This window comes from Lindgomyces ingoldianus (assembly GCF_010093535.1).
Source record: "Lindgomyces ingoldianus strain ATCC 200398 unplaced genomic scaffold BDR25scaffold_23, whole genome shotgun sequence".
In the NCBI taxonomy this organism is placed as follows: domain Eukaryota; kingdom Fungi; phylum Ascomycota; class Dothideomycetes; order Pleosporales; family Lindgomycetaceae; genus Lindgomyces; species Lindgomyces ingoldianus.
Genome location: NW_022985184.1, coordinates 667,929 through 692,135, shown reverse-complemented (window position 1 = coordinate 692,135; position 24,207 = coordinate 667,929). Strand labels below are relative to the sequence as shown.

Genomic DNA, 24,207 nt, shown 5'->3' with positions numbered 1-24,207 from the left:
AGCGCCTCGTAACCTACAAGTGCTTCGCAATGCTCAGTGAAAAATTTTATTCACTCACTCGTTAGACAGGAGATGGGCGTCAGAGCATCTCTTAGCAACTGTCAAGGAAGCCCAACGTCAGACTCTTAGGAGGTGCTTGATGATGCGCGACTGGGTTCAAGGAGTGAGGAGTAGCATTCTGACATTTCAAGGTAGTAGACGAGCCCCTACTGGGCATGCGACATTTTTCTGCTTCCGTGGGCTTCTTTGCTTCGGTCGAGGCGCCGATGCTTAAGGCCGGATCGTCTGAGATTCGCAGCTCCCTGCTTGCTGGGGGTCTCTTCCCGGATCGAGTCCTGGAGGCTCAGGGCAGGCTGATCAAAACTGGAGCCCAGACAACATCAGCATGTTGGTCGAAGCACCCATGACGATGCAGGAGAAAAGAACGAATTCCACGCTGCAGATCGCGCGCACATCCCATGTTTAAGGCTGAGGTTCTGGTGACAGAAAAGACAGCCGGCAGCGAACCAACTGTTGGCCGCGTCAAATCCGCTTTTCTTGCGGTTGCCCTGTTGGAGGCCTCTGAAAAAACTTGTCGACTCCTGGAACCGATCGACAGAGTCGCAAGCAATTGCCGCCTGCGGACGCCGCTAGATGCGACATGTGAGGGACTAACAGGACCCTGGCCGCTGACAGCCTCATTTCCATTCCACCTTCATGCTCTGAGGAGTTTTTCTCCGCGCGTTGGTGGGCTTCTCCTTTACCTCATCGCCATCGCACGCCATCCTGCGAGGTCGAGTTTTCAGGCCGACGTCTGTGACACTGTCGCGTGTCCGCCTCGTCCGTACTCCATGGCTCCCCAGGACTTGCCCGCCAAGTCAGCGTCTGCCCATGTGTCGAAAAGTGGTCAGAAAGTTCGGTGCAGGGTGGTGAATTGGCGTGTCGGTGGCGTGCGGCTTTGGGCTTGCCTCCAATTAAACCCGTTGCCATGAAAAGGTTTCGCTCACTCGCACAGGGCGCAGGGTGGAGGGACAAGCAAACCGTGCATCTGGGGCTGGTGCTGTTGCTGGGTTCTCCGCAAAATGCTGCCAGAGCTTCGGGTCATCAGACGACTCGATTCCCCCAGGACCCATTAGGTATTATTAGACCGCCTCCACCAATTCACACTTCTACCACACCACCCTCCCACCTCTTCTCCTCCTTCCATGCAGCCTCTTTGCCTTGTATCTCCCCTCTCCCGGTAGCTTGGTGCCTTTTTTATTTCCACCGGCACTCTCCAGCGCCCAAGTGCGTAGCCGGTTGCAGGCTTGAGAAGCGAATCTCGTGATGCCTCTCAAGGGCATTGACACTGCATGCTTTCTCAGCATCCTCATAGCTTGGGTGTAGGCTGCGATTCCAGTACTGCCGGGAGCCCTCACTGTCTGCTAGCTCTCCCGCAGCATCAGACCCTTCTGGTTGGTATCCCTTCGACACTGCATCACCTCCCATTTGGCGTATATGTGCAGCACCAGTCAACGTCGACACGCGAGTATGGTTGGCCGTCGCGGACCGCTCACCTCCTACCAACCCGACAAACGGCGAAGAAAGTGGGCCGACGGGACATGATGCGCTCTACCACTTCTTCGACATCATCACCACCATCAACTTCAGTATCAGCCCTACGGCTCCCCATTCCTACACATGAGGCCGCCAACATTGCTTTTACCTTTGTCGCATCTACCCCTTTGGCCATGACTCTGACGTTCCCACCCCGTCCATCCCCCCCACGGCCGAGGAAACGCTGTCGGGCTGTGACAGACGTTGACGGTGAGTATTCATGTCTGCACAAGAAGAAGCGTAGGCTTCGCCTCTTCCTGATCACCTCCCGACTATCTCCCCAGTTCTCACACCCGGCCACCAACATCGTTGACCGCGGAAGTTCCAAGATTGCCGTATGGGCAAAGCAAAGGGCCCTCGGACGGAACCTACTGCGTAAAGCCGCTATCTTGAATCGTATTCGACGACAAGCGATACAAGCTAAGGAGACAAATGGAGGGCTTGGAAGAGTACTGGTGGAGCAAGAGCGAGAGCAGAAGCAACTTGAGTTGGCACGCTTAGCATTTGTGTATGGAAGTCACGACACGCACACAAGACCAGTGTTGCACAGGGTTCCCTCCGTGAGCCTTGGAGACCATTTCGAGCTATCAAGAGATCCGGCATCCGGACACTCTTCACCGACCCCATCCTCACCGACATCCAGTGATGGTGGTGAAGATGAGGCATCATCATGTTCATCACCCAACGACGCATACTTCTATGCGTCTCCACGTGCTCAGAGTCTTCGAAAGTCATACATTCCGTTACCGCCTTCGCCACTTGGGCTATCCAACTACGATGCTTTTGATCTGGAAGACGAGATCACAAACCCTTATTCTCACTTAGACGAAGAAGATGAATTAGCAGACGACGAGAACATGCACGATGTAGATTCTCGCTCACCGTCCGCAAACACCTCGGCTTCGTACTCGTCGACACTCTCGACCGTTGGTACAGGCCCCAGCGAGGCCGCAAAAACGCCTCCGCCAATGTTCTACTCCGACTTCAGTATCTTAGATCCTGGAGAACCCGTCGTAGGAGACTACGACGGCGTTGATGACGGCGCTGAGGCAATATGGCCGAGCGCCTTGGGCCATGACATTAAGAAAGGGGGCCCGTCAGTGGCTTCATCGGTTGCACAGCCCTCCCTACTCCCGGCGTCTTCGTCGCCAAACTTCTCCGCGATTTTCGCTACCGCGCCTTTGAATGATGCCGTTTCGGTTGGAACCAGCCTTGTCCCGGATACTTCAGCTATCGATGCACTAGCTAAGAAGGAAGCGGAAATTAAGGAGGAAAGAGCGCGACAGAAGAGCCTCATGTTTCTGAAGTTCAACTCATGACATCCGGTGTTCACAAGTAATCACCACGCTTCGCATGGGTCCCCTCCATCACTATTACTATATTTTTCCTCATCATGGCCGCCGCAGCCATTCTCGTATATCGCAGCGCATTGAGTTCCAAACTCACTAACTATTCCTATCACACTTTAGCTGGCTCGGTTGAGTATGGCAACAATACAACACAACACGGCACGGTACGGCACAGGAGAGTAGTTCCTCTCCATCCCATTCCATCTTCACTATCTCCATATCTCACTCGTCTCAAAACGCATCATCATGGACGGCTTGGTCGGTCGGGTTTACTGCATCTACCATAGATGGATCACGAAATGTCGTCTTTCCAAAATGGGGGCTATCTATACAACATCGTACATTTTCTCTGCTTAAATACTCTGGGTATGGGCTCTTGAAGGATCTGGCGTTAAATTGGGTTTAATCACCTTCATCGGTTCTATTTAGGGTTGGAGCTATCGCTAGTGTTTTGGGTTGGGGGTTTTTAAGACTGTCTTTAATGTACTATATCCCTAAGTAGGGGTGTCCGGATTGGAGTGTTATCATTCTCCTCTATTTGCTCCATCTCTATCTCTCATCTCACCTTGACACCTCATTTCCCAGGGGTGATTCATTGACTTGCATCGTAACAATGGCTTGGGTTGGTTTGATGAAAAATTATAGTGCATAACGTCACTCTGTTGAGAGTTTGTTGCATTTACACTAGAGAATAGGTCTGGCCGACCCATTACCTAAAATCAATATAGGAAGCTAGGTTGTTTTATACCATATATATCTGAATCTTACTACTATGTCGCTTCAAGCCATGATATCTTCATCCTTCTCCCTTCATTCCTCATTGAAGCATTCGCCACCCGACCATCTCACTAACGGTCCGTCGTTCTTGACACCCACCGCTTACCCAAACGGACCAAAGTGACCCTAATTTCCAACTCCTCCAACGTGATTAGCTGACTATTATATTGTTAACCCCTTGAAGTGCCCACACTCCATGTCTCTCCCGCCAATCTGACATCTTGGTGGCCGACATCTTTGGGCACGAGAGCGAGAGGAGAAGGACCGAATGTAATATCTAGCGTTGGATATCATCCACTACTCATGTTGCGCGATGCGGTTCTTGGCGGGATGTGTGACCAGAACGGGCAGCCACAGAACACAACACGGGTTGATAGTGGTGGGATTGGTAGGCTGTTAGATGGAGAGAAAATGCGCGTGAGTTGAGGTACGGTTTAGCTTGGTAGGCAGGCGGTGAAACGTTGACAAGCTAGTCATCTGATGTGATGAGGATGAAGAAGCACACATGGCGAGCATTTTTATCTGCCCAGTCCTTGTTGTCCTTAGCTTCAATATGTCTTTAAGCTCTGGATCTATAAACTAACCCCCTGAAGCTGTGGCCTGAGCAGTGGTTGGAGTCGGCAAATGCTAAGGATGTCGTTTGTCAGGTGGCAACACGTTCGACAATTCATACAGTAGCGGTGGTAATAGTGACAACTCATGGACAGGTATTTGTCACTCGCAATGTCGGTTCAGTCATAGCCAGGCGCCACACGCAACGACTCTCGACAACCGGCGAAGAAAACTGGTCTTTATTTTATTTTATTTCTTATTCCTTTGCAGACACTCGGGGTATGAGCTCTGGAAGGCCATAGTACGAACTTGTTGACACAAACTCATCCCTCCACTAATGACGCAATAAACGAGTATCGCAGACTATCATCCATATAAGCCTCTCAGAAAGCTTTAAAAAGCCCTAATATTTGAAATTTCTTCCTTTGTTTCCGGAGGCGGTATGATCAATTTTTCGAGACGATATGAAGAGAGCGCCTAGCGCTTCAAAATGCAGGTGCGGGGGCTGTCAGGAAAAGCACTGGAGGGTTGAGAAAACGGTCTTCGAACCTGGTGTTGTCGGCGGAGCTCGGGTGTTTTAGGGCGGGAGTAAGGAGATCGACAGATGTGTGGAGTTGGAGAGGCTGTTTGTTTACAGGTGCTTGGCATGTAAGTTGCTTTTATAACGACGGAGGGAGTGCTGCCCGAGTGGTCATTCGAACGTTAGTTAACTGATAGATACGGCTGGGCTTCAATCCGGCGACAGCTTGGAGGCTCGATCAGCCGCGATATCACACATTGCCTAGGCATTATGTTAGTTTCTCGGTTCGAAAAATGGGGGAGTGAGACTCGTGTCGGCGAAAGTTGCGCAAGAGGTGAGCCTGGCGATGAGGAAGGCGAATGAGGACACAGGTTCAGGGGGGTAGCAAAAACAACTTACCTGGATCGCTTCCTGGCGCTCGGCTTTGATGTCTCCGCGGCCGATTCGCGCTTTCATATTCTCCATTATGATGGGTCGTGGGCGGCCGTTGACGAAGACGCTGGACACGTGTCAGGAAGTGTCTAATGTTTAATGAAGTGACTGGGAAAGATTCAAGAACGCTGTTGGAATTCGCAGAATGACTTCTAGAAGGAATTAGACTTTCAAAGAGAAAAGACTTACACATATCGCAGTCCCGGAAATTTCGCTTCATACTCGCTATTCAACTTGGCCAGCTGTTCCTTCTCCTCGTCTCCACCCTTCTGCAATTGTGCTTGTTCTGCTCGACTCTGCTCACTGTCGACTTTATTCTCCCCCAGCCGCGGATGCGAGCATAGGATCTCGGAAAGCCTTGTTACATGTCCGGGAGAGTCTGAAGTTGCTAGTGCATTCAATTGGGCATTGATAGCCACGACTAAGGTGTTATATGTTGGGAAAGTCGTAGAGCGGAGGATGGGAAGAGACAGTGTGTGCAGAGGCGGCGAAGGTTCGAAGAGAAGGTCCAAGACTGTGGTCAATTCAGAATCAGGGAGGTGAGACAGACTGTGGATAGGCGGGAGAGATATCATTGTGTCAATGAGGGGAGATACTTAATTGAAGCTGACGGCGTCCGCAAGAGGAGGTGCTGCTACTAAATATATAGTTTTAAGTTCCGCTATCGTAAGAGCATGGCCGAAGCTGTGTTCAATTCTATATAAGGGTTTAAAATGCCCGAAAGACCATGATATAATGAAGATAGCGAGCAATATGTGAGCAAACGAGAGATCTGTGTAACGGCGGGAGCCGACCGGTTACCGCAGCCCCGGAACTGTTCCGAATTCCAGGCTCCACCGGTAATGGGTTGATGAAAAATCCAGAAGGGGCACGAAAGTCTCCTCCTCAGGTGTTGGCGGTGCTGCACGCTGCAAGGGGCAGGAGAATGTCAGCCAAACTTAGACAAGTAAGACGGTGCGATAAGGTGGGCAAGTGTTCACGATAACGGCACGTCCTGCAGATGGCCGGCAGCACCTGCACAAAAGTGCTTTTTTTTTTGTCAATCTCCCGTCGCTGGCCCTCGCCAGTGTGTCATTGGCCCGCGCATTTCTCTGCTGAAAGCTTCCGGTATGGAGCGGCGAAGACAGAGAACGCGTCCTGGCCGCGTTGGCTAGAAATTATTGCAGATGATTCTGTGGGGACTGAGGACTGGTGCATATTTCGATTGCTGAAATTGTCCGACTGCTATGCAGTCGTCTTGGGAATAGATCTATGAGATGTCCTTGGCTGGCACAATGTGCTCAAAGCTTTTTCTTAGATTTTCCGTTAATAATAGCCTTGGTGAGGGATCAAAGGGTAGGCGAAGGGAAAGCTGTGACTTGGAAATTGAAGATGGTGAAGAGGTGGTGGCGTGCTAGGATGACCCTGACTGCAGCCGCTCTGATCGTCGACTAGCAGCTGTGAATGAAGCCTTCAAGAACACGGTGATACATATGCAAGCAGTGCTTGATTCAAGCAGCAACATGGCAGGATATTAATATTCGCAGAATAGAGTGCTCCGCGCAGGCTGGTCGTGGAAAGGTGTCCAGCCGTATGACCCTAGCAATGGCGATATGGCGAGCAAGGCCACCGCGACCTCTTGTGCTTCAAGTCAGTCTTCTGTGACGCGCTGGATCCGCGAGTAGCTCTTCGGGAGAGTGTTGAAGCTGCGCGACGATCCACCGGTCTACATTTCTAAGGAGTGTCCCTGGGACGCCGAAGCCTCAGCAGATGTGCCAATGGCATGGCGATGAATGATAAGCGTGTCGCCTCAGACCGCGCCGTGGTCTTCCGGAAGTTGCACGGCAAACAGCCCTCGGAGGAATTGAAGTACGGGAAATACTTCTTACTCGCGGGCCGCGCTGGCCGACGACGCCATGTTGGAGGGTTTGTGGGCGGCAGGGCGCTAAGAGCTCGTCCAGGCAAGGCGCGAAGCTGAAACTCCAGCTGCATGTGCACCTCCTCCTCCTGCTTGTTCACCACATTTACCCAACGCAAACCCACTTCATTGCCCCTCATCTTCGCAGTCTGTGCCGGCGCGCTGCGAACAACCGCATTTGACGACACATTCACCGTGCTGCTGTGTTCGCCTCCGGATTTCGCAAATGGTCCGTTCCATCCACGTCTAACTGCGCCAACGAGGCCCTGGAACGAACCCCTGACAACGGCGCACAGTCCCAGCAACCTCACCTCTTGTACTGCCCACCGCCGACGGTCTTCACGCACCCGCTCGAGGGCACGCAGAGGGCCAACACTGCCTCTCCCTCACCACCACCGCCGTCGCAATGTCGCTGAACGGGCTCGACGATGCCAAAGTTGCCGAAGCATACCAGGGCGCCTTGGCCGAGGCGGGTGGATGGTAAGAGCTGAATTTTCCTCCCCGCATAGCTGAATGACAACGCTGATGCATTGCTGTTTAGGTTTCTGCTTAAGTACGCCTCGCGAGATGCCGTCGAGGTGCTGACCCGTGGCACGGGTGGAGCTGCAGAAACTCGGGGAGCCGTAGCGCAGTATGAGGAAAAGTCACCGCTGTATGGCTTCTTGCTGTACCGGCGGCGGAAGGTATTGATCAAGTGCATACCCGAGGGCACATCGCGATTGCTGCAAGGTATGTCGAGATGCAATGCAGCACATGGCTGAAGCTAACCTCACCGCAAAGCCCGCGTCGCCGTGCATTTTCAAGCCGTCACAGAAAAGTTTACCCCTCATGATACCATACTCTCCATTACTTCTGGCGACGAGCTCAGCGATGCTGCCCTCATATCCGCCTGCTCATTGCACACCGCTGCACCCTCAAGCTGCTCGTCCAGCGGCTCGTCACGACGGAACAAGCTGGATGAGATCACCGAGGATGTCGAGGAAGGACAGGGAACTCTAGTCGACGCCGTTTCTCCCCCACGACCGGCTACTGCTGCGTCGTCAATACCCACGATCATTGAACCAACGAACGCCGAGGGCAAGATCGAGACGAAGGTTCCAGAAAAGCCAGCCACATCAGAATCGCTCCCACCCCTCTCCACCCACAACGAGCCGAACGCCGCACAGGGTTCCAATCCAACGCTTTCTCACGGAACTATTGAGGCGGTGTCGGAGAGGAATGATCCTGAACTCAAGACGGAAAATTATCGAGACAGTCTGAAGCATTATGACGCCCTATTCGAGCATGGCCCTGATCCGCGGCTCTCTTCCCAGACTACACGTCCAGCATTATCTGATCTCTACTCAGAGCTCTACGCCCAGTATAAACCGAAAGTGAAGTTAGGACCCCGGCCCAGGCCGTCACTGGACAGCAAACGACCGCATACCTCTGGCAATGGTGCTCAGAATCCTGCGCGGCCCGTCTCCTCATTGCCGGCTGGGCTCCGAGTCGCGAGCAGGAAGACCATGGAACCAAGACGACCAAAATCTAGGGACTCGAGCATTGTGCCCAGCATTGCCTTCCCTCCTCCACCACCAGTACCAAGTATCCCGGACATGCCATTACCATCACCAACATATCCGCCAAAGAGCCCCGCTAGCGTTCGATCTATGCCGATTCATGGTTATGGTCACGGGTCGTCCGGAATGACGCCGGAGAAGCGAAGGCTGATGAAGGCTTTAGAACTCCGAAAGAAACAACTGAAGGCTCAAAAAGAGAGGGAGGAAAAGGAAGCGGAAGCGCTGTCTCAGGAGGCCAGCGCCGCTAGTGATGACAGTGTCACCAAAAAAGATGCTCAAGCCGCAGCTAACCCACTCATGGAAACCGTGAATGAAGAGGCTGGCCCCGTAGATAACCCGGAGCAGGAGCCAGCTACGGCATCATACAAGAATGATGAACTGTCCTCAAAGCAGGAGGGGCCGAATCTTGCCAGCAACCAGTCCTCAAATTCCCCAGAAGATTTGAGTGCGCACATGACAAATAGCCACACGGAAACTGATGATCAGCATTCCGCTGCGTCGCCATGCTCCCCAACATCAGCCCAGACTCAAGGATCTTCTGATGCCCCATCTACCAGGCCGTCATCAATATCAGAAGATGACCAGGTTGTCTGTGAAGCGAATGAGAAGCCGGAAAGCATTCAGAGCCTTCCCCATCAAGGGAGTGACAATGCTGCGGAATTATCGCAGAATGAGGATGAGAAGAATTCAGTTGAAAGCTCTCCAACTGTGGTGCCTGATACCGACTCCTCGGTTCCAAGGGTGGAGGTTACAGTCCAATCGAGTGAGGAACCCCAAGGTTCTTCTACCCAGGACGACACTCTGGCCCGGAGAAAGAATAGAGAATCCATGGTTCTCATGACTCTTGGTGACCAGGGCGATGCTCATTCTCGGAAGTCGAAGCGAGAATCGATGATCTTCTTTCCTTCCAATGACCAAGCTCCACATGACGCCTTAGCAAGCAAGAAGGAAAAGAGGGAGTCAATGATCCTATCAGTTCCAAAAAGGAAGAGCTTCGTAGAGGTGAAAGAGAAGCGCCGGGTCATGGTTGACCCGATCCAAATCCATCTGAGTGCCGAAAACTCAGACGCAGAGTACCTTTCAGATGATTCGTTCATGGAGGAACTGCAAAGCGCAAAACTTGAGGAAGCAAAGCCTGTATCAGTGTCTAAATCCCCCATGTCACAGTATTTCCCAAGGACATCGTCAATTTCCGAGGTTACCATACCGGAAAGGTCATCGTCAGCTCAGTACAAACCCGGCCGTCTCACCCCTGACCAATTGGGAGAGCGCAAATCCTCCGGATCCTGGCTTCCGTACGCAAACACAGACAGTGCAGTAACAGCAAAGAAGATCAACGTGTCATCTGGTATCTCGCAGCGGATCAAGGCCCTAGCGGAGAAGTCCACTAGAGATTCGTTAGTATCTGTAAGTCCAATTACGACTCCAGACGCCTCCCATTCGATTGTTGCGCAGCGCAAGTCATCTTTCTTCTCAACTCCCCCAGCTGGAAATTCTCCAAACGGGCTGCCCATCAAACGTCTTAGCCGTGCTTCATTCGCAACTTTGTCCAATTCAACGACTCCTGACAGAAAACCTGTGTTGCAGCCATCCCCTCCTAGTACCGAACAGACTATGTACAATGTCCAAAAGGAATCTGAGAAGCCTCGATCTGTTCAAGTAACAGCACGCATTGTTCGAGACTCCCGTATTCACAAGCCAAGTCTGGCGATGCCAACGGAGAATACGCCCCTGGAGCTACACCAGAGCCCGATCATCATCGATCATCAGAAATATACACAGCCAACTTCTAGTACGAAGCCAATTCCACCGAAGATGGAACCTACTTCGCCACGGCCTCCATCATCGTCACACTCGAGGGAAGCTAGTGCTACATCCGCGCTTCCACGGTCTTCGTCCGAGAGTAGTTGGAGATCGTTCGGTCGGCGGCTAAGCGAGTCTAAGCCTTCCTCAGCTACACGTAGCCAATCTACCCACAGCTTTGAAAGTTTGGACGACAAACGAGAAGAAAAGAAGGATAAGAAGGATTCGAGGACAAGTAAGCTCTTCAAGAGGATGTCATCTATTTCCCGAAAGAACGGTGGGATCAGCCCCGTATTAGCAGAGGAAGACTATCCCGCCACTATGTTACCGTCTCTTCGCGAACCCCCTCCCGCTGTTCAAGTTGGAGATCTCAACGTCCAATTTCCTGACACTTTGGTAAGTATCCCAAAACTCCCGCTTTGAACGTCCGAGAACGCTAACAAAACGTGCAGCTGTGGAAACGAAGATGGGTTGAGGTTGACAGCATGGGGAATCTCGTACTGAGCCTTTCGAGGGCAAATGAGGTATGTGTCCCTCCCCTGGGAAATTTTTGCATTCTATTCACAAGAGGTTTAGCAATCCAAAGGCATAATCAAGCGATTCCACCTCGGCGAATTCCGGACTCCATATGCACCAGACCAGGACCGCCAAGAGCTACCAAACAGTGTCGTACTCGATTTCATCGATGGTCGAACGCTCCAGTGCGCTTGTGAAACTTATGTAGCCCAGATTCAAGTCCTTCAAAGTAAGTGATCATATTCTGCATATTAGCCATGTGTCTTCTTACTCACAGCCTTCTAGTTCTGAGGGAAGCACACGAAGCCTGGCTCGCGTATGGCCAATTAGCATGAACTGTCGCTACAACAAATTCTATCTCATTCGCTCCGTCTTCCTTGCAGAACCTTCTGCATTTTCTTTACCCGCCTTTCACATACCCAAGACTTTTGTTTCTTCCCATTCCAATTGACGCAACTATCTTTTCACCAAGAACACGACCGTACGACCAGCTGGACAGCCTTCTCTTTTGTTGAGTAATGCATCAGGACTGTATAGTGAGGGGGTTTCATTTGATTTGGATTCTTGCCAGAGACAAAAGAAAGGTGCCCTTTCATTGTATCATCATTCTTCCTGTATGGATGCACGTGGTTTATTTCGATTTGGTCCACCGGTGGAAACGCCCTGCATAGCGGCGTCTGGTCTCATGTTTTTCATACCCAACTTTTATTTTTAGTTATCTCTGAAAGTCGGAGGTTGTCTGGCTAAAGGAGGGATTCTACGGCTGCAGAACGGCCGCTACAGGAAATTGTGAAAGGGTCCTTAGTATCAAAGGGGAAGTGTAGGGAAGGAAAAGGATTCGTGATAACCTGTATAATATTTAATGCTGCAACAAGAGGCAGTTAAGACTTCAATCAAAAGGCCGATGAATTGCTGAATTGTTGGAAAATCGCTTCTGCCTGCCGTTATGCTCCATCGTGCCTGCCCTTTTCGTTGCTCGGCCTTCGAGTATCACGTTAACTTACTACTTTCTAGGTGCGTAGAGCCTACTACACGTAATAATTAGCCCCCCCGATATGCTGCCAAGGGTGGTTACGTGAATGTTGTCAATTTGTTGCTTTCAACAGGCGCGGTTATTAGTGAAAGGCTCCGCTACGAGGGCATCTTAAAAGACGCCGCTCGTCGGCGCCAACACGATGTCGTAAAAAAACATTAATACTGGATGGCACAGGTTCGAATAGCGTAAGGCTATTTTACAGGGTGCTGCAGTGAAAGAACTCCATGAAATATATAACACGTATGATAACACGTACGCAAAGTATCTCGCCATTAAAAGAGGGATTTCTGAGATCGCGTGCGTGGCCATGTCCTAGTTTGTGATGGATAAAACTAGGAGCGTGCTGAGGCTATTGGAACTTTGTGAGGTTTCGGGGGCTGTTGAACAGTTTTTCCAAGAAAGGGGCGTATTTAGCAAAGCATAGGATATACATCTAGAATTCATATCGCCATCACAATGGGTTGTTGGGAAAATAATATACTGCACCTTCCTATCCAATAGAGAACATGGTCAGGATGGAGTTGGTTTATTAAGCATCTTACTAGAATTAGGGGACCAATACGATTAAACTCTGTGCTATATTATCTCCTGGTCATGTTCCAGATCACTTAATAAGAGGCAGTAGTGTTAGCATCCGCCCCCAGACTCGCACGGATTATTGGCGAGTCTTCACGAGTCTACAGCGAACATTAGTACTTCTCTTTGTAGCCCTAGTTCAACACCAATCTCACAATAGCGAGCCCCCAGCAACTCCACCCCAACCCCCTACCCCTCAAGCGTATTTCTTCGATTCCTTTCTAACCTCACGTCCCTCCTCCCTATCGTAACCTCGAGCGCCTGAGTCAACGCCTTCTCGTCATACCTCAAAAAAGGCTCGTCCCCCACCCTTCTCCCATACACTCTGATACACTCAACCCCCAATTCCGCCAACTCTTCTTTATCTACCCTCGGCGTACCCTGACCTTGCAAATGTATCAAATGCGTTACATACGCTTTATACTCCCTCTTCTCCACCTCCCTCACAAACCCGGGTCCACGAGATGATGCCGCCGCCTTGGCAATTGCGGCAATGAAGTCTAGGGCTGTTAATGGGGAGCTAGAGGGTCCGGTTTCCCGGTCATTAGTGCTATTCAAAATCAAGATTTTATACCGAATACTCGCCCTCGCTAGCGCTTCTCCTACGCCCTTTAATATCACACTCGGGACTATCGAGGTATATAAAGAGCCGATACTGTAAATAACTGCCTGCGCTGAGTCTAACGCATCAATGACGCGCGGATTCGCGGGTGGGCGGATTTCCTGGCCATACGGATTGATGTACCAAATCCGCTCGATCCTGGCGGGTAAATCCTCCTCGCCTTCTTTCGAAAAAGCGATATATTGTTTGCGGAGGGTTGGTAGGGAGCCCGGGAGATTAGCGTCTTCAATGCGGTCGTGCATTTCAGTTTCTTCGTGTTCGGAGGGGTTGGGTTCGAGTGGGGAAGGGACAGAGGGGTGTGAGATGCTGTTTTGCCCGGTTATGGTGATGAGGTTTTGGAGGCCCGCACTGATGTGGTGTGTGTGGTTTGTGGAGATTGCGGGGAGGACGAGGGTATGCGAGGGGACGGAGCAGATGGAGGAAAGGAGGTAGATGGCGGATTCGAAAGAGCCGGAGAAGAGGCGCGCACTGGGTGGGGTGTTAGATTTAGAGAACCTAGAGAATGGAAAGGAGATAGAAATGACGATCTGTGAGAGGAAAGTTCAAGGATGGGGTCTGAGGGATAAGGAGAGTAGGATAGTTTTGTAGAAATGGAAGAAATATTATGACAATGTAATGGGATCACGTTAATCGATCCCAGATGGATATTTAGAGCGATGAACTGCAAAGCAACAGAAAAGTAATCTCGACCAAAACTCACCCAGTCAAAAACAAATTACCAATACTCGCGCTTGAAAAGTTAAAAGTAGAACTCGGCCGCAACCGCTTCAAGATCTCGAAATTGATCAGGTTCAAAAAGCTCCTGATCAGCTCTTTCTTCGCCGTTGAGATATTTCCCCACAGAGCATGATTAGCTTCGACAATTTGTAACCACTCTTGTTTGGCGAGTTCTTTGTCTTTGGGAAGCCGGTGGTTGAAGAAGATCTTAATTGCAGCTTTCTCGCTGTCGTCGTGATCAGGGTCGTCGGGGATTAGACGGACGAGGCGAGAGCGCACGTCGCCGATACCTGTATTCAATCAGTCTCTAGCTTATATAGTAGGAAGAATTGGTTATTATCGTGGGTATAGGTACCTGGCCCCCCAAACACTCTTATCAACTCCGACGAACTGCCGCCATTGTCGGAAATAGGGATTACATAGCTTAAAGGACATCTCTTGTTTTCACGAACAGTTTTGAAGACATCGACGAGATTGTTGGCGGCGCTGCCGCCGGAGAAGACGACGATGCCTTTCGGTTTGATACTATTGTTCATTGTTGATGTAAGGTGCGGGAGAGAAGGAGAGATGACGTAGGAGTAGAAGCAGACCGCAGGGAGCGGTGGGAGATTTATTGTTAGGCCATGCTGGGTTATTGACAGAGTGACATTTAGGGGATTGATGTGTAGGTGTCTTCTTTAACTACATGCCGGTGGTTGGGCAAGGGAAGGGGAAAAGAGTCATCGCTAGATGCGAAGTTGGGGTTACCAGATTAGGATAGCCGCAACATCAATAGTATATCAATGGCACCCCACAATATGCACGTAATTAGATACTATCTCAAGGTTGATGTGTATACGGCGCGTTGATGCAGTGTTTGTAAGATACTTTTTATGGTGGATTTGAGGAGTTTGTACACGTTAGAGTCCCCGGCTCGGATGTCATCATCACTCCTTGATGGCCACATCCGCTCATCTCATTTCTCGTCCTGTCTTGCAAGGAAAGATACTAAGTGTGAGTTCCAGATGTACGCAATGCCTTAGCACGCATCACGGCCTTCGCCGCCTTCAATTCCCGCCCAGCTTTCTGTACCGCAACATGCCACCATCAGCTCTACGAAGCTCCTTCCGCTCGCGTTGCCTCCTCCCGCTCCTTCCTTCGTGCCCGCTTCTCAAGCAAAGCATCTCGCCGGTCTGCCAGCATCTTAAATTGTCGTGCCTCGACGCCCATGAGCCAGTATCCGAAGCTGCCGCCGATGGATGCGTATACGGGATACACCCAGAGCGATTCTTTGTTGAACAGTGGTCGCATCTCAATGCCGAGCTGCCATAGTCGTACGCCGACGCCTGTGTGAGCGGTCAATCGCAGTCAGCTCCAGCTCGATGTGTAAGTTTGCGGGGAGGCGGTGGTGGGCCAGAATGTGCGGTGTGCGAAGTGGTGAGATATTTACCGAAGCCACTCCAGAACAGGACCTTGTGAACCATGACTGAAGTTTGAATTTTAAGTGTCGGAGAAGTATAGAAATGCTCTGGGACGATAATTGAGCCCGGGAGTGGTGTATTATCGTGGCGATAAGGGGCGGTGGAGGTTTGGGTGTTTTGAGATCGCGTCCCTTGTGGCTGCTGGGATGGGCCTTGGGGTTGGCGTGAGGTTCTTCGCCCGGCGCGGCGTCCATCAGAGCTTGGCTGGTCACGTGCATTTGCCAAGAAAGGGGATTGCATGTGCAGAAGGAAACACGTTTCCCCCGTTCGGAATCTTTGTTGATTCGTTTTCTACTCACTGCTCTATTGACTGCGACCCTCACTACGCTGCGCACGATCACTTCTCACTTTTGCGTGTCGCCGTCACTCCACCCAGCGAGCTCTTGTGCCGCAGCCAAGTCTCGGCGCTCCGGGCCATCAAACCACCGTCCCCTGCCTTGCATCTTGTTCGCAGCGACGCCGCCGTGAATATTCACAACTTCGATCAACTCCCCCTCACGCCTACGACTCAGCCTCCATGGCTGAAGTCGGCCGTAAGCACTCGCTCGATGGCGATAGCCATGGGAACTTGCCTCCGCGCAAGAAGTTGAAGCTGTCGGACCTGCCCATTTCACAAACCAAGCGATCCGCAATCGACAATCTCCTCCACACCTTCAGGAAGAAGGGCGAATATGATTCGATGCGCAAGCAGCTGCTAGCGCAGTTCGAAGCTGATGTATGTATATTCACGCTAGGCGGGTTCGTAGCTAACCTCTGCGCTCTGCAGCCCGTGAAAACCGAACTTCTCACCGCCCTGGAGCAGCTCGTAGATCGCGAAACCGACCGAGATCCTAGTCTGCTCTCCAAGGAACCACGGGTTGCCGCGACGCTGATCGAGGGTGCTGGGGAGCGCGGCGACATCTATAATCCAGTCTTGGCCGCCATTGATTCTATGATTGACCAACTGTTCGCAACTCAAGGTACTCCTAAGATGCGCGAGTTTAGGATCAAGGAGGTTGGTGAGGAGGCTGCTGCCGAAGAGGAAAAACGTGGGAGTAAGAGTGACGAGGATTATGCCAGGGAAGCGAATGCACGACGAGGGGAGCGAGCTGCAGTACGAGAAAAGGAGCTTGAAAAAGAGCGCGAGAGGGAGCGAGAGGACAGAGTGAGGGAGAAGGAGAGGAAGCGTCGTGAGAAACAGGAGGAAGAAGCCCGTGAAAAGGAGCGGGAGAAGGCACGCCAAGAACGTGAGGAGCGGAGACGTAAGGAACGAGAGAGGGAACGAGAAGAGCGTGAGCGGGAAGAGGAAGAGCGTCAGCGTATCATCGAAAAGGAGCGAGAAGAGAGGCGGGAGCGAAGGAGGCGTGAAGACGAGCGTCGCCGGGAAGAGTCCCGGGAGCGGGAAGCACGTCGAAAGGAACGAGATCGAGAGCGTGACCGTGGGCGTGATAGAGACCGCGAACGAGGCCGCAGCCGATCACCAATTCGGGGTAGAGGACGAGAAAGGCGGAAGACTCCGACCCCGGAGCCGGTGAAACCTATTGACCTGGATGACATCAAGGTTGATGATGACTTAGCATTGGAGGCGCTTCTTCAAGAGAGTGAAGAATTGAAAAAGTCTCGACAGAGGCCTGCCCTAGAGCGGTCCGAATCCCTCGAACCACCCATGCGCAAAGCGCTCCCGCCCAAGTCTATTGTTCCACGAGACCCTACTTCGGCCAGGCTTGCCAAAATCGATTCAAAGCCTCAGTCACCTCTCAGCAAATCCCCAATCAAGATGGAGATCAAACTAGGCACGCCGCCTGCTGTGCCAACACCACCTACAACGACTGCACAAAACGAAGACAACCCCAAGGAAAACGCAATTGCAGCTGAAAAACTGGACGAAAAGACTGCTGTGAAATCAAGGTGGGACGTGGCATCAAGAACCGAAGAGAAACCCCGTGGCCGTTCCCGTACAAGGTCCCGTAGTGTCGAACGCAGCTCGAGCATGCGCAAGCACAGCCGCACTCGCTCCCGCTCACATGCCAGCCGAAAAGACGAGAGACGCTCATCTCGTTGGGAGGATGATCGGAAATCTAAGCATCGTGACGATGACCACCGATACCGGGCTCGCGACGACAGCAGACGTCGAGACAGGGATGATCGAGATGATAGACGTACTCGCCGCGAGGACAGAGATTCGAGATATAGCCGCAGCCCGTCACGAGAAGCCTACTCTAGTCGCCGAAAGTCTCGATATGCTTCACGAAGTCGTTCCCCATATGATCGCCGTGATAGCCGTAGATACCGATCTCGATCTCGTTCCCGTGGGGCCCGTCGCAACCGCGAACGTTCATCGTCTCGTCGCCGATACCGCGCACGCTCGCGAAGTCATGATGGTATCGATCGCTATGTTCCTGGAGGTGCAGCCGCAACAGCACCCCGTGACCGAGACCGAGACCGAGACCGTGGTGGCCGCGACCGGGAAAAGTCTAGGTCTAGGTCAAGAGATAGGACTAGGGAGAGGGAATTTAGGAGGGGCGGGACCCGGATCGAGGCTTCTGATCGTTACCTACCTGGTCGAGGAAACGGTAAGGACGATGATAGGGACCGGCGTCGGCGCGACCGTAGTCGAACGAGGAGCCGGAGCCGGAGTCGTAGGAGGTGAGAGGGTCGAAACATTTCAACACCGGTGTATTAGTACATACCGAGTTCTACGATGAACATTCTGGTGTGTTACTCAGGTTCTCCTACCGGATCATCTCAGCACCCACATTTTGATGGGGTTATGTTTCTGCCTTGAATGTAGTTATTTCGGATACGAAGGATCTGCGGTGGATTTCAGATGCGTTTGACTTTATCATAAAGGATATATGGGTCAGAGTCTTATTTCTCATGATACCCCTGTCTCATTCTAAATCTGGCCTTCCTCTACATGTAAAACATGGATCATCCTTCTCTATTACCCTTTAATTCATCTTAACACTCCTCAGTCTGATCTAGTGATGCTGAACATGTTCACGGATTACATACTGACGGGTATGTACGTCATGGGTTTCATCATTGTGAACTTGGACCGAGTTCAGTTTATGAAAATTGCAACTCCAAGATATGCATACATCTCCCAGACGCCGTGCAATGTAACCCCTCTCAGATCGATCATCAGTCGACGACTCCTCTCACCCTCAAACATGCGCCCTCTCACCCAACATCTACCCCCCGCCTCTGCCCAAAATCTCCTCCCTCTCCAAAACCTCCTGCTTAAACTTAATCAAAAACACCGTCTTCCCGGGCCACATCCCCCCACCCGCACTCGCACCCCCCTCCTGCTCCGCCACACTATGTGCGCTCACGCCCTCTGTCGCAAACCCCGCACCATCACACACACCCTCAATAATCCCCGCCACAAACGCCGCACAGTTGAGCTGCGACATTTCTCTGGGGAGCGAGATGTATTGATTTACGAGGGGTTCGTTGTCGTACAGCATAAACTGCGAGGCATCGGATTCTGAGCGTTCGAGTGCGTCGGCGGGGCGCCCGAAGAGGTGACGCCAGAGCGTTTGGGCGATGAATTGGAGGAGCGGGAGGATGCGGGTGGGGCGGATGGAGGAGAGTGGGTTGCTGGAGCGGGAGAGGAGGAGGTCTAGGAGGCGAAGACCGAGGGGGTAGCCTTGGTTGTTTAAGCTGGGGATGGGATTAGTAGGGGGTTTGGTATTATAGCTGGGTGGGAATGTCATAGCGTTGGCTTGAGTCGAGATAGCTGAGGCCATAGAGGAATGTATGGTGTAAATATGTACATGCCGTTTCTCAAGATCTGCAATTCCTCGTACACGCTGTTGGGCGTAGGATATCATTTCTACGAACAGGTATGCGAATGCCGCGCGAGAGAGCTCGGCATTTTTTGTCCGGTTAAGGTTGCGGTCGTATATTGTTTTCTTGTTTGACGGGTAGCGGAGCCCGGTAGGCTGATTCTGGGCCCCGCTCATTGCTGTCGTTGTGCTAGAATGTAGTTACAGATGTGGTGACGAAGGGGTGTAGGGAAAGGAGAAAGGTATAATGGGTGGTTGAGATCGAAATTGTGCAGGGATGGTGTTGGTCTGTGGAGGTTGAGATTGGCGGATAAGAAGTGATGGGAGTGTGGTTTGCCCTCAGACTTGGTGCACGGTTGGTGGGACGAGGTCTCTCAAGAACGCTTGACTGATTGGGGCTGGTGCAGCCAAGACTTTTGAACTTCACTACCTCACCCCCCACTAATCTTGGAAAGTTCAGCCTCATTACGTCTTCTTGAATGAGTAGAATCATACTCGCGCCTCATCTATTCCCGTGTTGATGTATTCTCCTCACATTTCAAGCCATTCTGATACTTAATAGATATTATGACTGTTATGAAGGCATCTTCACATGACGAACCTAAGGTGCCTCCACTAGGACATTTGAGCTTGTTGGATACTTTGGTGACCGTGGAGTCTGCCTGACTTCCCGTCGGATCGAACTACGAGGATAAAAGGAGGTAGGGGTGGCTATCAAGACCTCTCGAACCTCATCACGTACATATGCATCCTTTGTCCAAACAGGCATGAATACGGAAATAGTGGTGAAAAAAAACATGATTAAATATATTCATCCAGATAATGAAGCCGATACCCAAAACATAATTGAGATATTAACATATCACACCTGACACTACCATCTTCCACGTATCCCCTCCTTACAGCGCCAGCGTTCGAATCCCATACGAAGCCGCTGTCTTGACACCCGACTTCGCAAAGTCTTCCGCCATGTACTTGCGCACTAACTCGGCATGCTCCTTCTCCTTGGCTTCCGCATATGGAGGATCTTGGAGTGGACAGTTTGTGCTACGCTTCGGCCCGGGGCACCTGTGGAGAGGGGCATTATTATCGCTGCACATATGCACGCGAGAGTTGAGCTTGCATTTGGGGTCGACGCAGGTGCATGGGTGGTTCGGGTCGTCGCAGACGTGACTAGGTGCGGTGATTGGACATTTGGCGTTGTAGCAGGGGTGGTCTGGTGCGATGTGGTGGTGGTGGTTGTTGCCGTAGATGCGGACGCGCTTCATGCGGCGATGGGGCCTCCTGTTGTGTGCGTGAGATGGCGGATTCTGCGGATTCTGTGTTGGGTCTTGCGACTGGCTGGGATTCTCTCCGAGGGGTTTTTCGTCGTCGTCGCCCTCGGGGACGTCGTCGTATTCGGAGCCTGACTCGTAATCGACCGAGTCGTCGTTATGGTCTGGATAGTCTGGATGGTCGGGGTTGTGCGGCATATTATTTGGCGCAGTGTGGTACGATGGGGGGGGCGGCATAGCAGGGGTGACGTGGTTAAGAGAACTGAACCAGTTTTTGGATAGTGGCGGCGCAGCAGGAGGCACCCCAGGAGTTGCCATTTCCGCACCAGTAGGTGGTTTGGGATGCTTTGGATAGCAGTATTTCCAGATGAAGTAGCTGGCTACGAGCAGAATCGCAAGACCGCCAACACTACCTCCCGCTAGGCCGGCGGTTTTGGCTACATTTGAACCGCCGCCGGGGCCACCCTTACCAATACCCACGGTGCAGTTTTGAGTCGGGAGGTCGGACTCAACGCCCACGACAAAGATGGAGTTTTTGCCGACGTTCTTGGCTGTAACCCTGACATCAATGTTCCCATCACCAGGTGAAACAATGTTAAGAGTCGAACCGGAAAAGGACGTATGTCCACTTGCAAGTACACTCGCACCGGACTTGACCTGCACGTCGAGGTTTCCCGCGTCTAGGCTCTGGACGGTAAAGGTGAGCTTCTCCTTTTTCCTTGCGTAGTACGTCATAGTCTGCGTCTCGGAGCCGGAAATGTAGTGAGAAGAATCGAGACCGGCAAGTAAGACAGACGTGTCGCCGTTGGGATTGTCATTCTTGGTCAATCCGTTGACGATTATTCCGTTGATGAAGTTATTAGAGCTCTGCGCAGCTGAAATGGTAAAATAGCGGCCCCCAGAATTCATGATGGCGCTGAGGACGCTCTTGTCTTGATATGAGAGACCAGAGCTAGTGGAGAGAAAGCCAAAGGATACACGGATGCCTACTTTTGCTGCGTTATTTATTTGATCCACGAGGAGACGGACGCTGGAGTCCTGGAGATAATGTGAGCATCTCCAAACACGATGGCAAGGCACAACATACCTCTCCGTCGGTGAAGACCACGATACCACTTCGGTCTGCAGTTGCCCCCGTGCCGTCGGCCGTAAGCTGTGCGATGGCCATCTCCACACCGCTGGCGATATAAGTCCCCCCAGTGATAGAGATATTTGCCACGGCGCCATATGCATTCGCGGGATCACCAAGCGCGTAATCAAGAGTAGCATCGTCGCTAAACTCAATCACGGTCACGGCGTCTTGCTTCTTGTCACTAGTTGCTTCTCCCTGTGTGATCAGCCAGTCCAGGACGGACTTGCCAGCAGCCAGACGCAGATCGAGAGGATCAGACGAGAGCATGGAGTACGAGGCATCGATGACAATGGCGATCTTGCGGTCGCCATTGTTAGACTCCGCACTGAGGCCGAAGCACTGTGGAGTCGAGGTTCGAGGTACTAGGTAGGCGTTAGAAACAGCCCCAAGAAGGGCGACGAACGTAATGAACAGCATCGGGGATTTCGATACCGCACTCGCACTCTTGCAGAATGGGGTCTATCTCTCAGAGGTGACCCCAACTCAGGGGGACTGCAGCCCATATCACAACTTGCCCTTGGACTCACCTGACCACGCGGGCTGAGAGAGGAGTTATAGGCAATTTTGTGCCACGGCGAAACCCAGCCAAACACGGCCCATGCAAATAATGACAGATGTGAGAATCTTCAAGGTCGCCAAAAGCAATAACAGAGCGGAACTGAGGACGGCACCTTCCAGGCAGTCGTGAGTCTTCCATTGGCCGGCAAATATGTTGCAAAACTTTCTCTTGCGATGCGGTTCCATATCTTGAACGCGTTTCAGCATGCGGTCACAAACTCGCTTGTATGCTTGAATAATCGTGGCGCGGGGTGGAGCTAGGCAGAAATACCCGATCAAGCGCTCAGCCCCAGATAAGCGAGTTGCAGCAATGGTAGATTTCCTTTTCCGTCGTCGGGACCTGACCATGGGCTGATATATGATAATTGATTTGCGGCCCGATGCCGCATTCCGACGGCGTGAGTTGGACGGGCTGGGTTGCTGCCGCCGTGGCTGGATCAGACTTTCTCCCTATGGCGTCGAGTCCCGACTAGCCCAAAGTGAGACTGCAGGTGGAAAAGTCTTGGCAGATACAACATGCATTGCTGTGTGGTTTGGTTTGGACTCAGAGGTCTAGCTGGCGTTGCGGTGAAGCGCGAGCGCAGCGACGCCTGGGCGGCTTCTCGTCGGGGTTGTCGTCTGGTTGGTCCCCCGTTTGATGCTTTCTTTTCCACCAAGGCTTTCAAGGGGTCGAGGAGGATGTGAACCTGATCTTCAGGTTGACGCCGTTCGCGAGACGGCTTATCGCAGGCAAGGCCAGGGTTCGTGTCCTGTAGACAATCAGCCGTATTATGTGACTGCTGTTATTTCGGAAGACATTCAGCTCGATGTGGTAGAACCAGAACATATATATCCTACCTCCCCCCTCCCCCCAACAACCATAGCCGCGTCACCAGTCTTCTTCCTTCGTCCTAGGTGTTTATCTTGTCTTCTTGTTCCTCTAACATTCTGACACCTTTCTAGCACAAGCCTCCTAAATCGCTCGGACATGTCTTCAAATGGGTATTCAGTCGTCCCCGTGCAAAAAGCCTTTATGGCCCTGCGCATCGTCCAGGTCGTCTTCAGCATCATCGTCTTGGGCATGGCTGCCTATGTGGTCTCTCTTACCAGCGGCTACGGTTCCGCTTACGTATTCGAAGTATGCACTCCAGCTCCAGCTCTTCTTAACAACTAACCCATATAGCCTGGCGCGCTCGGAATCTTTACCGTCATCGCCACTTGGATCTTTGTTGCCTATTGGTTCTTCGCCAACAGCGCCTCGGGCCAGAAACTGTACAACTACTGGGCCATCTTCGCCGTAGAGTTCTTCGTATGGGTCTTCTGGCTCACCACTTTTGCCCTCTATGCTTCGTACGCCTCTAGAATGCTTTCTGTGGGGGACTCTAGCAGTAGCAGCAACAGCAACAGCAACAGCGGTCATGGAGAGTTCTGCTACTCGGGGTATTGTGCCAGCTATAAGCGTGGACTCACCAAGCGATATTATGCTGTGGATACGGTGTCTGCCACAATTTACACTGCTCTTGCCCTGTCGGTCGTTAACTTGTGAGTGGCACGCAGGAATACTACCATCAGCCCCAACTAATTGGACAAGCATCCTCTTCTCGGTTACGTTGACGCTCTACACTATCAACATGTTCCGTCACCGCACGACGTTCTCTACGGTTGAGTCGGTCCGCCAGCCCCAGGCCCAAGCTGTTCCCATTCCTGCCCACAAGGTGGAAATGGCTTAGGTTTCGGTGATGAGGTGGATTCAATCCTGGCGCGGAGAGGTTCTAATGTCGTGCTGTTGGGTAAAAGTAACGATAGCGGGTTGCTGAGATGCTGTCTAATGTTGTCAGGAGTAATGTTGGCTGCTTGCTCAGATTGTAGCGATGCTGGTGGTTGTAATCGAGAGGGATTCAGGAGATGACTGCAATAATCCAAGACGGCTTGGCGTGACGTAATCTTGTTCTCATATGACTTTCATGTCATCACTCTCCAACACAATGTCCTATCTGTAGCTGTAAGCCTAGGAGGGCCATGAGTTATGAGAGAAGTGATGTATTAGGTATGTGATATGTATGCGACGTGGACCGAAAGCCCGAGATGCAATGTGACATACTA

At 51.9% G+C, this 24,207-nt stretch overlaps 12 protein-coding genes across 12 annotated transcripts; 6 read left to right on the top strand and 6 right to left on the bottom strand.

Moving 5' to 3' along the window:
- The first annotated feature begins 234 nt into the window (after positions 1–234).
- BDR25DRAFT_53517 (uncharacterized protein) lies at positions 235–1,151 on the top strand. The gene has a single exon (XM_033698706.1). The coding sequence runs from the start codon at positions 459–461 to the stop codon at positions 969–971; it is 513 nt and encodes a 170-aa protein (XP_033545683.1). The 5' UTR covers positions 235–458; the 3' UTR covers positions 972–1,151.
- Positions 1,152–1,709: 558 nt separating this feature from the next.
- Positions 1,710–2,894, top strand: BDR25DRAFT_357208 (uncharacterized protein; the record flags this gene model as incomplete). Its single annotated transcript, XM_033695776.1, has 1 exon — positions 1,710–2,894. One exon carries the CDS (start codon positions 1,710–1,712, stop codon positions 2,892–2,894), a length of 1,185 nt encoding a protein of 394 aa, XP_033545682.1.
- A 74-nt stretch (positions 2,895–2,968) lies between these two features.
- BDR25DRAFT_357207 (uncharacterized protein) lies at positions 2,969–3,576 on the top strand (the record flags this gene model as incomplete). Its single annotated transcript, XM_033695775.1, has 4 exons — positions 2,969–3,008; positions 3,059–3,314; positions 3,354–3,386; positions 3,444–3,576. The coding sequence occupies 4 exons, from the start codon at positions 2,969–2,971 to the stop codon at positions 3,574–3,576; spliced, it is 462 nt and encodes a 153-aa protein (XP_033545681.1).
- Positions 3,577–3,696: 120 nt separating this feature from the next.
- BDR25DRAFT_357206 (uncharacterized protein) lies at positions 3,697–4,631 on the top strand (the record flags this gene model as incomplete). The annotated part of the gene is made up of 9 exons (XM_033695774.1): positions 3,697–3,821; positions 3,886–3,925; positions 3,983–4,006; positions 4,044–4,089; positions 4,124–4,143; positions 4,192–4,239; positions 4,295–4,390; positions 4,443–4,488; positions 4,540–4,631. The coding sequence occupies 9 exons, from the start codon at positions 3,697–3,699 to the stop codon at positions 4,629–4,631; spliced, it is 537 nt and encodes a 178-aa protein (XP_033545680.1).
- Positions 4,632–4,983: 352 nt separating this feature from the next.
- Positions 4,984–5,780, bottom strand: BDR25DRAFT_230337 (uncharacterized protein; the record flags this gene model as incomplete). Its single annotated transcript, XM_033685336.1, has 3 exons — positions 4,984–5,034; positions 5,173–5,272; positions 5,395–5,780. The coding sequence occupies 3 exons, from the start codon at positions 5,778–5,780 to the stop codon at positions 4,984–4,986; spliced, it is 537 nt and encodes a 178-aa protein (XP_033545679.1).
- A 1,616-nt stretch (positions 5,781–7,396) lies between these two features.
- BDR25DRAFT_53492 (uncharacterized protein) lies at positions 7,397–11,551 on the top strand. The gene is made up of 6 exons (XM_033698705.1): positions 7,397–7,582; positions 7,644–7,831; positions 7,883–10,860; positions 10,917–10,988; positions 11,041–11,209; positions 11,266–11,551. Exons 1-6 carry the CDS (start codon positions 7,509–7,511, stop codon positions 11,313–11,315), a joined length of 3,531 nt encoding a protein of 1,176 aa, XP_033545678.1. The 5' UTR covers positions 7,397–7,508; the 3' UTR covers positions 11,316–11,551.
- A 1,230-nt stretch (positions 11,552–12,781) lies between these two features.
- On the bottom strand, positions 12,782–14,618 carry BDR25DRAFT_344087 (UPF0052-domain-containing protein; the record flags this gene model as incomplete). The annotated part of the gene is made up of 3 exons (XM_033693899.1): positions 14,287–14,618; positions 13,915–14,221; positions 12,782–13,682 (listed from the first exon to the last, which is right to left on the bottom strand). The coding sequence occupies exons 1-3, from the start codon at positions 14,465–14,467 to the stop codon at positions 12,782–12,784; spliced, it is 1,389 nt and encodes a 462-aa protein (XP_033545677.1). The 5' UTR covers positions 14,468–14,618.
- Positions 14,619–15,023: 405 nt separating this feature from the next.
- Positions 15,024–15,394, bottom strand: BDR25DRAFT_326529 (uncharacterized protein; the record flags this gene model as incomplete). The annotated part of the gene is made up of 2 exons (XM_033692279.1): positions 15,024–15,256; positions 15,361–15,394. 2 exons carry the CDS (start codon positions 15,392–15,394, stop codon positions 15,024–15,026), a joined length of 267 nt encoding a protein of 88 aa, XP_033545676.1.
- Positions 15,395–15,709: 315 nt separating this feature from the next.
- On the top strand, positions 15,710–18,307 carry BDR25DRAFT_304799 (uncharacterized protein). The gene is made up of 2 exons (XM_033690285.1): positions 15,710–16,106; positions 16,158–18,307. The coding sequence occupies exons 1-2, from the start codon at positions 15,909–15,911 to the stop codon at positions 18,018–18,020; spliced, it is 2,061 nt and encodes a 686-aa protein (XP_033545675.1). The 5' UTR covers positions 15,710–15,908; the 3' UTR covers positions 18,021–18,307.
- Positions 18,308–18,429: 122 nt separating this feature from the next.
- Positions 18,430–19,481, bottom strand: BDR25DRAFT_335217 (trafficking protein particle complex subunit 5). Its single transcript, XM_033692991.1, has 2 exons — positions 19,154–19,481; positions 18,430–19,036 (listed from the first exon to the last, which is right to left on the bottom strand). Exons 1-2 carry the CDS (start codon positions 19,336–19,338, stop codon positions 18,565–18,567), a joined length of 657 nt encoding a protein of 218 aa, XP_033545674.1. The 5' UTR covers positions 19,339–19,481; the 3' UTR covers positions 18,430–18,564.
- A 532-nt stretch (positions 19,482–20,013) lies between these two features.
- Positions 20,014–22,373, bottom strand: BDR25DRAFT_53422 (uncharacterized protein). Its single transcript, XM_033698704.1, has 2 exons — positions 21,523–22,373; positions 20,014–21,473 (listed from the first exon to the last, which is right to left on the bottom strand). Exons 1-2 carry the CDS (start codon positions 21,982–21,984, stop codon positions 20,061–20,063), a joined length of 1,875 nt encoding a protein of 624 aa, XP_033545673.1. The 5' UTR covers positions 21,985–22,373; the 3' UTR covers positions 20,014–20,060.
- Positions 22,374–22,562: 189 nt separating this feature from the next.
- BDR25DRAFT_315797 (uncharacterized protein) lies at positions 22,563–23,524 on the bottom strand (the record flags this gene model as incomplete). Its single annotated transcript, XM_033691553.1, has 3 exons — positions 22,563–22,874; positions 22,963–23,193; positions 23,234–23,524. The coding sequence occupies 3 exons, from the start codon at positions 23,522–23,524 to the stop codon at positions 22,563–22,565; spliced, it is 834 nt and encodes a 277-aa protein (XP_033545672.1).
- Between the last annotated feature and the right edge of the window lie 683 nt (positions 23,525–24,207).

What these genes read in the sequence shown, in the direction of transcription:
- BDR25DRAFT_53517 (XM_033698706.1), top strand. Translation starts at nt 459, where the DNA reads ATGTTTAAGGCTGAGGTTCTGGTGACAGAAAAGACAGCCGGCAGCGAA.
- BDR25DRAFT_53492 (XM_033698705.1), top strand. Translation starts at nt 7,509, where the DNA reads ATGTCGCTGAACGGGCTCGACGATGCCAAAGTTGCCGAAGCATACCAG. An exon ending in TCCAATTTCCTGACACTTTG is followed by an intron (nt 10,861 to 10,916) that starts GTAAGTATCCCA and finishes CAAAACGTGCAG; the next exon opens with CTGTGGAAACGAAGATGGGT. An exon ending in GCCTTTCGAGGGCAAATGAG is followed by an intron (nt 10,989 to 11,040) that starts GTATGTGTCCCT and finishes CAAGAGGTTTAG; the next exon opens with CAATCCAAAGGCATAATCAA.
- BDR25DRAFT_304799 (XM_033690285.1), top strand. Translation starts at nt 15,909, where the DNA reads ATGGCTGAAGTCGGCCGTAAGCACTCGCTCGATGGCGATAGCCATGGG. An exon ending in TAGCGCAGTTCGAAGCTGAT is followed by an intron (nt 16,107 to 16,157) that starts GTATGTATATTC and finishes TGCGCTCTGCAG; the next exon opens with CCCGTGAAAACCGAACTTCT.
- BDR25DRAFT_335217 (XM_033692991.1), bottom strand. Translation starts at nt 19,338, where the DNA reads ATGAGCGGGGCCCAGAATCAGCCTACCGGGCTCCGCTACCCGTCAAAC. An exon ending in ATTGCAGATCTTGAGAAACG is followed by an intron (nt 19,037 to 19,153) that starts GCATGTACATAT and finishes TCCCATCCCCAG; the next exon opens with CTTAAACAACCAAGGCTACC.
- BDR25DRAFT_53422 (XM_033698704.1), bottom strand. Translation starts at nt 21,984, where the DNA reads ATGCTGTTCATTACGTTCGTCGCCCTTCTTGGGGCTGTTTCTAACGCC. An exon ending in TGGTCTTCACCGACGGAGAG is followed by an intron (nt 21,474 to 21,522) that starts GTATGTTGTGCC and finishes CATTATCTCCAG; the next exon opens with GACTCCAGCGTCCGTCTCCT.